Below are 15138 nucleotides of genomic sequence, written 5' to 3'. Positions count from 1 at the left end.
CACAAAGTGTCATGCCCACTGATCATAGAAACATATTTTAAAATGCAACAGCCATGGGACTGGAGAGATGGCTTAGCAGTTAAGAGCACTGGTTGCTCTTCCAGGGGACCCAGTTTTAATTTCCATCACCCACATGGCAGCTCATAACTGTCTGTAACTCCAGTTCCGGGGGCTACGATGCTAGTGCACATAAAATAAAGTTAAATAAATAATATACTTTTTTTAAAATGCAGCAGCCAGATATAAAAATAAATGTGGCTTCCCTGGGAAAACATATAAAATGCGTATAGAAGACAGTAATCCAGACCTATAGCTAGCACATGTGGTGTTTCTGATTTTTAATTTCCTTCAATTTCTTTTCACTCAAATTCCTCTTCTTTCTTAGAATATTTCGTTGTGTGTGTGTGTGTGTGTGTGTGTGTGTGTGTGTGTGTGTGTGTGTGTGTCTCGGGGATGGCTAGTCCTGATTAATCTCATGTTATCTTGCATTCCATTCCTGGTGAAGGCTTCTGTGTCTTAGGCAAAACAGAAGATAAGCCTTTTTCTTCCTATGCCAAGACACCCTCAGGAGATAAATCATTGTTATTTAGATCAGAAATATTGATAACAGCATAAATTCTCCCAGAACTTCGGATTCCTGTGACAATTGTCAAACTTTCACGTGGCCTCTTTTGTGAAATTGAACACTTGATATGAGATTAATGGACTAATTCAGCTGATGCCACAAATAGTTACTGTTTTCTTTAAGAAAAATTGTAAGTGGGGTATGGTTGTATACACCTTTAATTTAAGCCCTTGAGAGACTAAGGCAAGAGGATTGGAAGTTCAAGGGCCAGCCATGGTTAAACAACAAAATCTAGGCCAAATTTGACTGCACAGTGAAATCCTGCACAATTAAAAAAAAATAAGGGTGGGGGGTTGATACTTAGTTTTCATTTTCTGAGATTTGTTTTTATAACAGTAACCTGTGAGAGGCCCTGTGAAGATTTTCTGAGATGTTTAACTGAGAACGAAAGATTGACCCTGAACATAGGCAACACCATCCCGTGGTCTAGGGACTATGACTGACTGAATGGAGGAAAAGGGAAAAGTCTGACAAGCGCCCACAGTTGGCTTTCTACTCTGTTTTCTAACACACCTAGATGTGAAAAAGAAGTATTATATTCCTGTTGCACATAGCAATAAAAAAACCCCAAAATGTCAGTACCGGGAGTGAGTCATTATTTTTTCTGAAAAACTGGACCATGTGTTTTTATAGTCCTTCAGAACTGGTTTGTCAGTGAAATTGGAATTTGAGGCCCTGGGTTAGAGAAGCCCTAGAATGCTGTAGGCAGAAATTACTATATCATGTTGATGAGAGTTTTGAAGATCAGAATGCCAATAAATAAGTAGACAATGAAGGTCAGACTCCTTAGAGCAGACCTAACTAAAGGTAGGTTGTACCACGCATGGGCTAAGGGCCCCACTGAATAAAAAACTGTCTTAGTCACTGTTCTATTGCTGTGAAGAGGCACCATGATCATGGAAACTCTTATAAAGGAAAGCATTTAATTGGGGCTTGCATATAGTTTCAGAGGTTGAGTCTATTATCAGCATGGCAGCATGCAGGCAGATATGGTGCTGGAGAAGGAGATAAGAGCTCTACATGAGGATCCACAGGCAGCAGGAAGAGATCTGCCACTGGGCCTGGCTTGGACTTTTGAAACCTCAAAGCCCACCCCCAGTGACACAGTCCTCCAACAAGGCCACAACTCTTAATCCCCTTGAGTAGTAACAGTCCCTGGTGACTAATCAATCAAATAACATGAGCTTCTGGGGGCCATTCTCATTCAAACCACCACAAAAGGGAAAGGGGAGAAATACCCAACCAAAGAATTTAATTTTAACTTACAGCTAGAAGGTAGTCCATCATGGTAAGGAAGGTGTGGCAATGGGAGAGACTTATAGTTGTGACATCAGGACTATGATGCTTCTTGCTCATATCTAGCTAGGTCAGGAAATCATGTCTAAGCCTGAAGAGCATCCAAAATTACCAATGCTTGGTTAACGATCTTCCCAGATGTTAGCAAGCAGACTCAAACTTAGGCTGCCTTGAGCTGCACCTACCACCTTCCCTTCCTAGTGGTTTCTTATTATGAAATTACATATATTATTGTGTTTCTTCACAGGTGAACATAGAGAAAATGCATTAATGCATTTATGTCTTGTGGATGTGTTTCCTTTTCTATGAATCACAAAAGTTTTCCAAAGGAAAGTTGAAAGAATTCTCCTTATTTAAAAAGGGAGAGTGAGCTCCCTAGATCAAAGTATGTATAGTCTTCCTGACGAGCAATGGGTGGTAACTTTTGTTGGCCCCCAGAAGCTCATGTTATTTGATTGATTAGTCACCAGGGACTGTTACTACTCAAGGGGATTAAGAGTTGTGGCCTTGTTGGAGGACTGTGTCACTGGGGGTGGGCTTTGAGGTTTCAAAAGTCCAAGCCAGGCCCAGTAGCAGATCTCTTCCTGCTGCCTGTGGATCCTCATGTAGAGCTCTTATCTCCACCCATTTGAAAAAGTAGAGAAACTTTCAAGTCCCCTAACCACAGTATACTCAGCTCCAGTTGTAATTGCCCATAGTAGCAAGTGAAAGTCACCGTCTCAGGTTGTTCAGTGGGTCAACATGCTCTATAGACAAGGGTGTGCCCTCTCTCTCTCTCTCTCTCTCTCTCTCTCTCTCTCTCTCTCTCTCTCTCTCTCTCTCCATTCCTCCCTCCCTCCCCTTTTCTGATGATCTTTAGGCAAGCATATATATTCCAATATCCACTAAGATGATGGATGCTAGCTCTCTGAATTTATTATGTGATCATTTAGTTAATTTTTAAACACAATAGAATAAATCTTCTGGACTCTAAGAAAGATGGCAGCATGTAAAGCTATTTTATTATCTAGCATTCATAAAAACAATCTGAAGCAAAAAGACATTCTTTTTTTTTTCGTGATAAAATGAAGTGAAAAATAGTGGAGCCCTGGGAAAATCAATGAGATAATGCACACAAAGCATCATGCACAATAGGTATCTGTGATGCACAGTTGTACCACATTAACGGTATGATGAAAACATAATGAGCACTTAAATATACCAACTGAATTGACTTGAGTGGAATCAGATTGAAATGAAGCTAGGTGATTTTTCTTCTGTTCACAGCTGCTAGTGAACTGGATAGAGGAGCTCACTACAGTTTTGTAACAACAGATCGTTTACAAAAAGCATGCTGTATCTCCTAAAGCAAGCGGAAGAAGCAAGGCAACTGAATATAATCCATAAGGCTATTATGCATGATGAAAAGGAAATGATCTATGTGGACAAGGGGCTGATGGGGTAAGATGATGATTATCACGTGAGGTAGAGAAAAGGAATGTATCAATCAGGGTAGCTCAAATGGTTCAACCCAATCCTCAAGTCTCAGAATGTTCATACTGTATAAAACTTTGATGAACTCTCTGACTAAAGTACTAAATAGCACGTATCTTCTCCTCCAGACATTAGAAAACCATTTTGTGTACAGGCTGTATTCTTGGAAAAAAAAATGATCCTGAGGTAAAGCATGAGGATCCACTGTAAATCCATATAATGCTGGGATACGATTTTAATCCTCCCTCCTTTCATCACACACTTGTTCTTGTTTGTTTGGAATACATGATTGAGCTTCTTAAGCACTTTTCTTATGTGAATAGGGATTTATCAACTGCATAAATTATATCTGTGTTTTTAATTGGGCTAATGGTACATCTTTTTGACACTTGGCAAACATTTTACTTATGTACTTGCCTTTTAGTTTTGTTTTGCTTTGAATCTGGCTACGGATAACAGAAACCTGCTTTGTGAATGCCATGGAAACAATGTGATCCCTGAAGACCAGCTTGCATTTTAGGAATTGATTCAATAACTTGCTTTTGTCAATTCTCAGTGAATGGAATATGCTGGCAGGCCCAAAGTGATTGCATCTGAGCTTTGGGCCTGTTCCTGTTAATTTTATTTTAGCAAAGATTCTTCCAGATCTTTTGCTGAAGTTATTCCTCTTGGTCTATCAGAGTCCTCCCAGAAGTATGACTAACACTTTCTGTTTCTGAATGTTGACTCAGGAGTCCAGTTCCAGTAAACCTGGATGATTTAGCAGCTCACCCTAAGCCACAGCTGGTAGCATGAGCTCCCATCTCCACCAACAGGAAGCAGAGATCAAGAATTTCTGGAGCTCTCCATTTTCATTAAGTCAGGGATCCCAGCCTATGGAAGGGGACTACTTATATTCTGAAGTGGGCATTCCCACCTTAGTTAGACTTCTGTAGAAAAAATCTCACAGACACACCCTGAGGTGTGTCTCCCAGGTGATTCCAAATCTCAAGTTGACAATGAAGATTGCCTATCAACCATACATTTTATTAAAATACATGACAGTCCAAATGTTTCAAAACAAATGAAAAATGCTACTATAGCACGAAATTTATTCCATAATAAATTTTTAAATTTTATTATGGGATGTATTTCATTTTGCCAGATATTTTATACTAATATTCCCATAGGAAATGAAAATCTGCTGTTTTTAAGATATGAAGGCCAACTCTATTCAGTTTTTTTTTTCATTTTCTTTCTAAGAAAAAAAAAAAAAGCCCAGAGTTTTGTTTGCTGCTGTTGTTTCTTGTTTGTTTTGAGAAGTTTGACTTAACCTAGTGTTTCTTTTTAAAGGCTTTTACAGACAATCCCTGCAGGCCAATAATAGTCATAGATTTTCTTAGTATAGTCTGCCAAAAGGATGATGATGACTCTTAGCACATGAATGAGAACAGCAAGGAGAAATGGAGAGCAGGACATGAGTCACGACTTCTGTGCAGCAACTTATTTGCTTATCTTTTATTTCTTTAGGCCTTGATTGATTTATTTTCGTCAATACAATAGTAAACTACTTGGTAAAGAAAGATATAATGACTAATATATTTTCCATAACAAATAAAAATAACCAAAAATTTGCTGAGATTTTTTTATCTTGGTGACATTGAATTATTTTATTAGTAGATATTTAAGATGTTTTATACTTTTTTGATTAAAAGGTTTCACAGGCTGGGCAGTAGTGGCACATGGCTTTAGTCCCAGCACTCGGGAGGCAGAGGCAGGCAGATCTCTGTGAGTTTGAGGCCAGCTTGGTCTACAAAGTGAGTCCAGGATAGGCTCCAAAGCTACACAGAGAAACACTGTCTCAAAAAAACCCAAATAAATAAATAAATAAAAATAAAAGGTTTAACATTTTTTAAATAGGAAATAATAATCTTAGACTTAAATAAAATTTTATTCTCACATTTTATACTTAGAGTTCATTTGTCTGAAAATGTATGTTTGTATTATTCCAGATGAAATCTAGAGCTAGATATACTTGAATTTATATCATATAATGTTTATTCTCTTTCTTTTTTCTCATTGCTGTTGAAAAAATGTTCTGTGCATTTTTTTCAAAGTCTGCACTTCACAGCTGCTGTGTCAAACTAATTTTGAAAGGAATTACTTTACACTATTTTCTACCATAGATATAAATACTACAATTTAATTGAAAGAAGAAAAATTCATGTACTAAATACAAAATTAGATCATGCAACTTTATCTAAAGACATCTGTGAACAATAGAGTTACTTTTACTTCCTCAGATAATTAATATTCCTGCTAATAATACTTTGTATTTATTTCAAGGTCTCCCTTAAGAGCATTGGTACTTTACTGTGACCAGTATTAAGAAATTGTTGCTACCTACTAATGAGACAAAACTAATCACAGAATTTCATTGTACAATGTATTTTTTAAATGTTTACTTATTATATACATGTGTTTGTGTGTGTGTGTGTGTGTGTGTGTGTGTGTGTGTGTGTATCTTTTATCTGCATATACACCTGTCTGTACACCAGAAGAGGTCATCTTATCCCATAATACTACAGTTTTGGGTGGTCTTGAGACACCATGTGGGTGCTGAGATTTGAACTCAAGACCTCTGAAAGAGCAGCCAGTGCTCATAAATGCTGATCCATCTTTACAGCCCGCACATATAATTTAGAGTAGAAATACAATGTGCTGCCTTAAGTATTTTATTCTCAGAATGCCTTAAACTACTTTGGGAGATTCATTATCTGTATATTCGGAGGAGAATACATAGACAGACAAATCTCTCCTGCCCATCTGTTCCCAAATAACCAGTCAGAGGCTTAATATTAATTACAAGCTGCTTGGTCTATGGTTCAAACGTATTGTTAATTAGCTCTTTTATCTTAAATTAATCCATTTTTATTGATCTATGTATCGCTATGTGACCATGGCATTACCAGTCTGCTGGCATCTTACTCCACCTTTCTTATCCCTATACCTCTCTTGGATTTCCTGCTTGGCTATATCCTGTGTTGCCATAGGCCAAAGCAGCTTCTTTTTTAACCAATGGTAGCAACACATATTCACAACATACAGAAAGCCCATCCCACAGCACTTCCCTTTTTTAACCTTAACATAGTAAAATTACACATGACAAAACAGTTATCTAGTCTATTTGTATTTGGCAAAATTAAAAAAAATACTCTATCATCTATCCTATAATTGTGAGTCTAAAGTTTCATATCTAATTTACCTTTCATCATAACCCTGGAAAACTATAATTGTAACTATCTAGTCTTCAACTCCATCAAAGACCCCAGAAGGATATGTTATCTGAGTAAACAAGAAGTGCATTGTAAGCAACTTCTAAAATTCTAGAAATGACAGAAACATCTGGCTGCCTGGACAGTCAGCTAAAGTTCCTCTGTAACATTGGGGCATCTATCTTCAGCCTACAGGCCTAGAGTCTCTTGCAAACTTTTTAGTGAAGCAGGAAATTTGAAGGATTATCTTGCCTATTGGCAAAGTCCATCAGTCACTTTCCTGCGTGTCCTGCAGAATGTCTGGCAGTATCTTCTGTGAAGCAGGATCCTGAAGAACCATCTTGCCTTCTTTTCGCCAAGTTCAGTGATCACTTTCCTATGGGTCCTGCATGTCCAGTTTATACAACATATGGTCAAGCAGTCCAGACAAAAGCAGTTTTTTGCCCAAATGACTAGCCTTTTCCACATTGTAAGCAAACTTCATTATGAGTTTCTTTGACTCTCATCATCTTCTTTGAAGTAATTGATGCAGCCAGGAGCAGACATGTCTCACTGCCTAGAAAAGTCTAAGTTCTTAAAACACTTTAAATGTCATATTATGTAGGTCTTTGAAGTATTTAAAGATTACTTATCTATCTGAAATATATCTCTGTATATCTAGAAAATCTAACTAACATGATTATAAGTTTGACTATTATAGATGACTATCTATTAATCTGTATTTTTTATACATATAGTACAAGAAAATTGACCTTAAATTTGTATTAATAAACCAAAATCCATACCAATGTAAAGTATTTGAGATTAACAGTTGTTTTTTGGATTAAGGTAGATTTAAAGATCTATCTTTTTTCATCATTTCTATATCATATCCCCCTTTAAGTTAAAACAAACATTTATAGACAATATTTTAGGAAACTGAGTGTAGCTTTCTATATACTTCCTGCTGATTAGGGATGCTGGCAATCTTATGGGGATCCTGAGAAAATTTAGGATTATGGTCAAGTTCTGACTGGAGTAGTCTGTGAGCCTGGATAATATCAGCCAGTTGCCTTGAAGCTGTTCTGAATGTTGGATCTCCCATTGGAGACCTCTCAGATGATCTTCCTTGATGGAACCATATTAACCTCAAAGGAATCCACAGCTTCCTGAAAGGAATCTCACAGAACTTCTTTTCCAAAGCAACATATCCTTAGACCCAAATTTTAAAATCAAGATACCTTTTAGGATATATATATATATATATTGATTTAACTTAGCAGCCCCAACAATCAAATGTCTCTATGCAGTTAAAAATTCCAAAGACAACAAAATAATATATAGTATTGTAGTCAGAATATTTCCCATGTCCTGCCTGGCCCTTGGTCAGGACAAATCTCTCACCCACAGTCCTGCAGCCTTTTATAAAATAATCACACAGAGGCTTAGTATTATTTAAAACTGCTTGGCCATTAGCTCAAGCTTATTACTGATTAGCTCTTATACTTAAATTAACCCATAATTCTTGTCTATGTTTAATCTAATGGCTTGGTACCTTTTCTCAGTTCTGCCTTGTCATGTTGCCTCCTCTGTGTCTGGCTGATGACTCCTGACTCTGTCCTTCCTCTTCCCAGAATTCTTCTTCCCCCACCTACACATCCTGCCTGGCTACTGGCCAATCAGCGTTTTATTAAACCAGTGTACAAAAGCATTATTCCACAGCACAGTATCCATCTCTCTGTGTATTTTCCACATTTTCTTGTCTTTTTAAAAATTTTTATTTCTTTTTTAAGGGCTTTCTCTATCCTTTTTCTTTTCTATCCCAAGCTTATGTATATTTTTAAACACACTATAACCCATTTAGAGGGTTTTCCCATCTGAATATGTTTTATTGCATATCTGTAACACTTTTCTGACAAGGAGAGTTTTTAAACTGCTAAACTGTGTGGCTAGGACTAAAGCAGCAGCCCTGGCTGCTTGCCCTACCCTGCTCAGCTTTTCAACACAGGGCAGGTACCAACGAGTCACACTTACCTCCCCAATTCTGGGAAGCAGTATTAAATAGCATGCATGTGTTTTTAAGCCCATGGCTATGCTCCCAAACCTGCAGACAGTGGCTGGGAGAAAACTCTTTGTATCGAGACCTGTGAGAGACCATGGGAGTCTGCCATGTTGTTGCTGAAGCTTGCTGCAGCCAGGGGACATATTTCTATATGGAGGCTGTAATGAGACCTGAACTAGGAAGCTGTTCTTGGCTGCATTTTATAACTTTTTTTTTTTTGGCTCTCAGGTTTTATGTGGAAATTCTTGCCAAATGTCTGGGCACCAAATGTAGACTGTAGTTTCTAGGTCCTGCCAGGTCCTGCCCAGGCAGTAGCTGTTTCTGTAAAAATAACCACTCAGAGGCTTAATATTAATTACAAACTGTTTGGTCTATGGCTTGGGCTTATTGCTAAGCTCTTTTGTCTTAAATTAATCCATTTCTATTAATCTATGTATTGCCACATGGCCGTGGCATTACCAGTCTGCTGGCATCTTGCTCCTTGGGTTGCTGGATGATTTCTCCCAGAATCCTCCTTTCTGCTCCCTGTATCTCTTTTGGATTTCCTGCCTGGCTATATCCTGTGTTGCCATAGGCCAAAACATCTTCTTTATTAACCAATAGTAGCAACACATATTCACAGTGTACAGAAAGACCATCCCACAGCAAAGATAGATTTTTTTTCACAAAGATATCCAAAGGTTCAAATAACAAAACAGTTAATTGGAAGCAGTATGTTTTATCAAATCACTTTAGGAAAGCATATTACAAGCCTAGAAGAAAAAGTATTTGGAAATCCTTATTCCTCACATTTTTCATATTCACTTTCCAAGAACATACTTAGAAAGACATTCTTTATCTGTTAGTGACTCAACTGATCATTTTATCCTGTATTGTTATCTAACAGCTGACCCCACTGCCACTGCCTCTCCCCCCTCAGAAAACAAACAAACAACACTATGAAGGACAAAATGCTTCAGGGCTTAAGTTCTTTAGAAATCTTAGGGGAAAGAAAGGATAAAAATACATTGTATTTTTGCTAGGATTGTCTGCTGAATGTCACATACATTATTCATCTTCTTTTAGTCATATAAGAAAAGAAGGGTCTTTCCCCATACTTTCTAATTGTAAAGAGCTAAAGAGCTGTAGCTTAGTGAGGAGCAACTGTTTAACTAAGAGGTCCTAGCATTCAACCTTCAGTATGTGGGTAAATCAATCACTAGTGCTTAGAATGACGCTATTTGCTTTCATTCTCTTGGAAAAATTATATCAAAAGAATTCTGCTTAGCACAAAACTCTATAGTTAGAAGATTGATAGTACAGTTGACATTTCAAAAGCACCATGACTACCAGTACTCACACTGATTTCTAAAATAAACAAGCCAGTAAACCCTTAATTCATATCTAAATAATGATTAAAAAGAACTGTTTAGAAACCTTTAACAAAGGTCTCTGTCTGAAATCAGGATATAGAACACACTGTGCAGTGCATCTGACAGCACTTCCCTGGGCATATCTCTTTGCCAGCAGTCTGGAGCTATGTCTGGGGCTCTTCACTGATCCCTAGCTGTCCAGACCCTTCCTGGCTGTTCTATTGTCTTCGTTACACTATAATGTCCTAAATTTTTTAGACTTTGTCTTATTAAAAGCCATTAGACCTCCTCTGCATTTTCTTATACTTATTACTTTTATAAAAAAATTGCTATCTGTCCCAGGAAACTCATCACATGCATAAGGGGAAAATTACATTACTGTAGTTAGTAGATAATGTATTTGTATTATGAAGAGTATTGTGAGTGGCACAATTCTTTTTTAAATGTAATATTTAGTAACTAAAACATTGTTTTCGAGTCAGACTGTCTGGAAAACACATGAGATGCTCTGTTTAATTGAGGGGCAAACTTTACTTCCTCCAACAGCACTCTTAAGGATTTGGTTACTTTTGAGGTATTTCTTCAATTCCTCAGATTACTCACTCATTCGAGGACAGGAATGCTAAACTAGCACTAAATATAGACTAACCACTGTTGTGGGAGTTCATTCCACTCATGTTGGGGGTATCTGACCCAGTCCTTGCTACTCTAGAGAGACAGTGACCCCTCTTTCTCTCTCCTCCTAAGTGATTAGTCATGTATGCAGACAAGACCATGCCCATCCCATTGGTTGAATAGAATGAATTCCCACAACAAACCACAGCTAGTACTTCTAAAACAGTGGTTTATGTCAAAGGTGAATTTTATATCCTTCTCCATGTATACACTCAGCAGCAACTCAAGACACTGAGGACTGTCATGACTTGGGAAGCGAGGAAGGCAATGTACTATAGGTGTGCATGGGGAGAGGCCAGAGCCTGCTAAACTTCCCACAGTGAGCACAGCAGTCCCACAGTGTTTTCAGCCTGGAATGCCACAATAGAACAGTGTGGTTGGAGCACCTTGGGGTCCTAGGGATGATGATGGTGACTGAGGGAGGCAGAAGAGACTAGCCTGGGAGTCAGAGCCTAAACCCCAGAGCTTTCTCAGGCTTGAAACATCGCAAAAGACAGAGATTCTGCAAAAACAGAGGTTTCAAAGATATTTGTATGTTCACTTGCATCCAGAAATTCCTGGTCAGGTCCAGGTTCCAGGGAACAGAGCTGAGATCATCCTGTTCAGTCAGACCTTCCTGGAATCTTGCCTTCTGTCACTTATCTCCCCTTAGTTATGTGATCTCCACCCCCACTTGGAGTACCATGTGGAGAAGGCATATCCATCCTCACCTGCCACACTTTCAGCCCTTCTCCAGCCTAAAAGCCTCAAGCTCCTAGGGACAGTAGATCCTATCACTATCATGTACTGTTATTCAAATTCTCCTTGACTGGAGATTTTAAAAAAGTTTAATAAACCATTTCATTACAATGGTTAGCTAGTTAAGCATCTTTACTCAATGTCAGTTTCCCAGATAAGCATCATTTGAAGACCCAAGCTGCATCAAGTGACCCTTTTAACAAGGTCAATGATTCGTCATCCACTCGAAAGCTCTGGAGAGACCAAGAGAAAACATACAATAACCCACACCTCCCCCACAGTCATTATATAGAAAAGAGAGAAAATGCCCAGTCCCACCGCGTGCCCCTTTTGTGCTGATCCTGCTAACGCAGCAGACCTCCTGCTATATAGACCCTGCTCCCAGCCCTACACACCCAACAGCACCATCCCATCTGAACCGCCAACACCAGCCATGGGGAAGGTGAGTCCAAGGCATGCAGGACCTCAGGAAGGACCTGCCCTTGGGTCCAGGCTCCATCAGGCCTCTCTCTGAGCCTTGCCTTACCTTACAGATCACCTTCTATGAGGACCGCGGCTTCCAGGGCCGCCACTATGAATGCAGCAGCGACCACTCCAACCTGCAGCCCTACTTCAGCCGCTGCAACTCTGTGCGCGTGGACAGTGGCTGCTGGATGCTCTATGAGCAGCCCAACTTCGGAGGCTGCCAGTACTTCCTAAGGCGTGGGGACTACCCCGACTACCAGCAGTGGATGGGTTTCAGTGACTCCATCCGCTCCTGCCGCCTCATCCCCCACGTGAGTCCCTTCCTACATCCCCGTGGCCTTCAATCTCATCTTCTCCCTCATCTAGTTATACTTTGAGCTAAGGGATGGGGTGGCTGCCACCTTCCTTGTGGGGATTCTCTAGGATTCAGGGAAATGCAGCAAACCTTTGACACTTGAAAGTCCTTAAGATAGACCCATAATAGGCCACGAGAACTGCTCCTCAGTTTTCCCCTTTAGCAGAAATGTCTGAGGTTTCCTTTGGTGAGTCCTGTGTGTGTGCCAGGCTTTGTAAAGGTCAAATTTGGCGGTACACACAAGTCCTCTTGGAAGCTATAATATATTGAATGCATGGAATGATGGGAGTTTATCAGCAGCTGTTCTTTCCTCAAACTGTGTTGCTTAGGAGAATCCTTCCCACAGAGGGCGCTGGCAGTGGAAAAAGCTCCCGGACAATAGTACCTGCTGAGTAGGGGCAGGGACAAAGTGGGGTCAAGATAACAGGGTAGTCAGGACAGGCATCCTGAACTTCCATTGCTGTCAACAGTTTATACTCTTGATCTGCACAGGCCTTTTGTTTGGGACTTTGTAAATGTGATTTGCCAGAACACATTAGAACTGAGAGTTGAACTCCAATCTTTTGTTCATTTATTTCCATTTCATTGCTGTGTTTACCTGGATTTTCGGAACGCACCCAAGGCTAGCCCCAAACTTCCGGTATATTACAGTCTGACCCCCAACTCTCAAACTTGGGATCCTCCTGCCTCTGCCTCTGAAAGGCTGAGACTGTAGATGTGCTCCACCACAGCCCCTCTCAACCTAAATTTTAAGGTACCCTTGATCTCTAGGTTTGAAAACAGGGCCTAAAGCAAAAGGAAGGGATAGATGGAGTAGAGGATGCGGGTCGAGCTTTACTGGAGGAGCCATCAATCTGTGACTTACATGGCGTTGACAGCCGTTATTTGACTTTTTGAATTTCGTCCCCTTTGGTATAGAAAAGATAAGGGACTCCCATCCCCCAGGCAGCACGTGCTGGATTACCAGGCTCAGGTCAGGTTTTCTCACACCCCCTTGTCTACTCTGCGTGCCCCACAGTCCAGCTCTCACAGGATCAGGATCTACGAGCGAGAGGACTACAGAGGCCAGATGGTGGAGATCACCGATGACTGCTCCCACCTCCAGGACCGCTTCCACTTCAGTGACTTCTATTCCTTCCACGTGCTGGAAGGCTACTGGGTCCTCTATGAGATGCCCAACTACCAAGGGCGGCAGTACCTCCTGAGGCCTCAGGAGTACCGGCGCTACCACGACTGGGGCGCCATGAATGCCAGGGTGGGCTCCCTGAGGAGAATTATGGATTTCTATTGAAATTTCTTACTCTGCCCTTTCATCATTTGGAAGCTAATAAAATATTTCCTGTGTGTTCCATGCAATAATGGAGTCCTCTGGTTTTTTTTGTTGTTATTGTTGTTGTTTGTTTGGTTTTTTTTTCCAGCCTTCTTGGAAGGGCACAGCTAAACTGCAGACAGGAAAAATATGGCTGTTCTTATATTCAGTGGGTGTTGTGCTATGAGAAACCAGGAGCTCAGCCTCAGGAACCTGGACCCCAACCACTAACTAGCTGTATGTGGTAGGGCAAGCCACTTGGCATTTCTGTGTCTCAGTTTCCTAATTTGTGAACATGGGAGTAATAATACTCTTCTCTGGAGTCTGTGGTGTGGATTGCATGTGTTTGCTTTTTTCTGTCACGGACAGTGGCTTTGCTCTAACCTTATCCCGGACAGAAGCTGTTCTATAAGCTCCCATGTAGAGCGTTCGCTTTCATCCTTAGTGCTCTCACTTGAAACTCTTTTGGGGTGATTGAATGAAAGAGAATGGCTGAATAAAACTGCATCAGTGCGAGGCAGAGTTAGAGAGTTATCTGTTACCATAGTCGTGCCTGATACATCCCAAAAGTCCAAAACTATGGGGCTGAATGAAGAGGTGTTTAAATATTTTACATGCTAAGAACACAGATTTGGGAACCAAGGGCCTTCTTTTGTATTATTAATTTTTTTAATCTATTTTACATAACAACCAGTTTCCCCTCCCTCCTCTCCTCCCACCACCCACCCTCTTACTTCCCATCTACCCTCCTCCCCATCCACTCCTTCTCTATCCTCTCCATTCAAAGAGAGGCAGGCCTCCAATGGGCTTGATGTCATATCATGTTGAGGTCGGACCAAGCTCTTCCCCCCTTTATCAGGCTAAAGGAAGTAATCTAGCATGGGGAACGGGTTCCCAAAAGTCAGCTAAGAGTCAGGGACAGGTCATGACCTCACTGCCACTGTTAGGAGCCTCACAAACAGACCAAACTACACAATGGTCACACACAGGTAGAGGGCCTAGGTTGGTCCCATGCAGGCTCCCTAAGTCCAGAGTCCCTCAGCTCCCAGAACCCTCTTTTAAAAGAAGCCAGAAGACTCTTTCAAATGTCATTTCTAATGGAGCTGTACAGCACTTGGTGATGCGGGCTGGTGGAAACAGGTACACACTGTGTAGAATAAAGGCTGAGAGCACGTGGTTAGGGAAACACACAGCAGCAATGCAAAGCTCATAAGCACATCGTGGAACTGGCAGATCTTATCCCCACACTTGGAGCAATCTTTCTGACACTGAGTTCACCAATAGATTTTGGTAACGATTCCTTCAGTAAAAAAGGAAAAGAGGAACTTGGGGTGGGGGCTTGTTTGGGGAAACTCAAGGTGATTTTTCTGCAAGGAGTCATGAAATGAAGTCAAGCAAGCATTCTGTCATACCAAAGGGTTCTGTGTATGTACAAATACTGTATTTTATATATTTGTATGAAAAGGGGGGAAAAGCGAATTTCTATACAGCTCATGGATTTTTACTTTAATAATGAAAACGACAACTCTTAGAAGTAAATTCATGGTGAACTAAA

The 15138-nt window shown here is 40.3% G+C and overlaps 1 protein-coding gene across 2 annotated transcripts; it reads left to right on the top strand.

Annotated features, from left to right (window-relative positions):
- Positions 1 to 11887: 11887 nt before the first annotated feature.
- Positions 11888 to 13565, top strand: LOC131923391 (gamma-crystallin E-like). Of its 2 annotated transcripts, none has more exons than XM_059278404.1 (3): positions 11888 to 11896; positions 11988 to 12230; positions 13293 to 13565. In XM_059278404.1, the coding sequence occupies exons 1-3, from the start codon at positions 11888 to 11890 to the stop codon at positions 13563 to 13565; spliced, it is 525 nt and encodes a 174-aa protein (XP_059134387.1). The 2 variants fall into 2 exon arrangements, with proteins under 2 accessions (XP_059134387.1, XP_059134388.1); XM_059278405.1 differs by having other exon boundaries at positions 13307 to 13363.
- Positions 13566 to 15138: the final 1573 nt, after the last annotated feature.

The sequence above is a fragment of the Peromyscus eremicus genome, chromosome 13 (assembly GCF_949786415.1).
Source record: "Peromyscus eremicus chromosome 13, PerEre_H2_v1, whole genome shotgun sequence".
Taxonomy (NCBI): domain Eukaryota; kingdom Metazoa; phylum Chordata; class Mammalia; order Rodentia; family Cricetidae; genus Peromyscus; species Peromyscus eremicus.
Note: the sequence above shows the minus strand (reverse complement) of the source record. Positions and strands in the feature narration are given on the sequence as shown.

Excerpts from the sequence above, each read along its gene's own strand:
- LOC131923391 (XM_059278404.1), top strand. Across the intron at positions 12,231-13,292 it reads CCTGCCGCCTCATCCCCCAC|TCCAGCTCTCACAGGATCAG; the intron begins GTGAGTCCCTTC and ends CGTGCCCCACAG.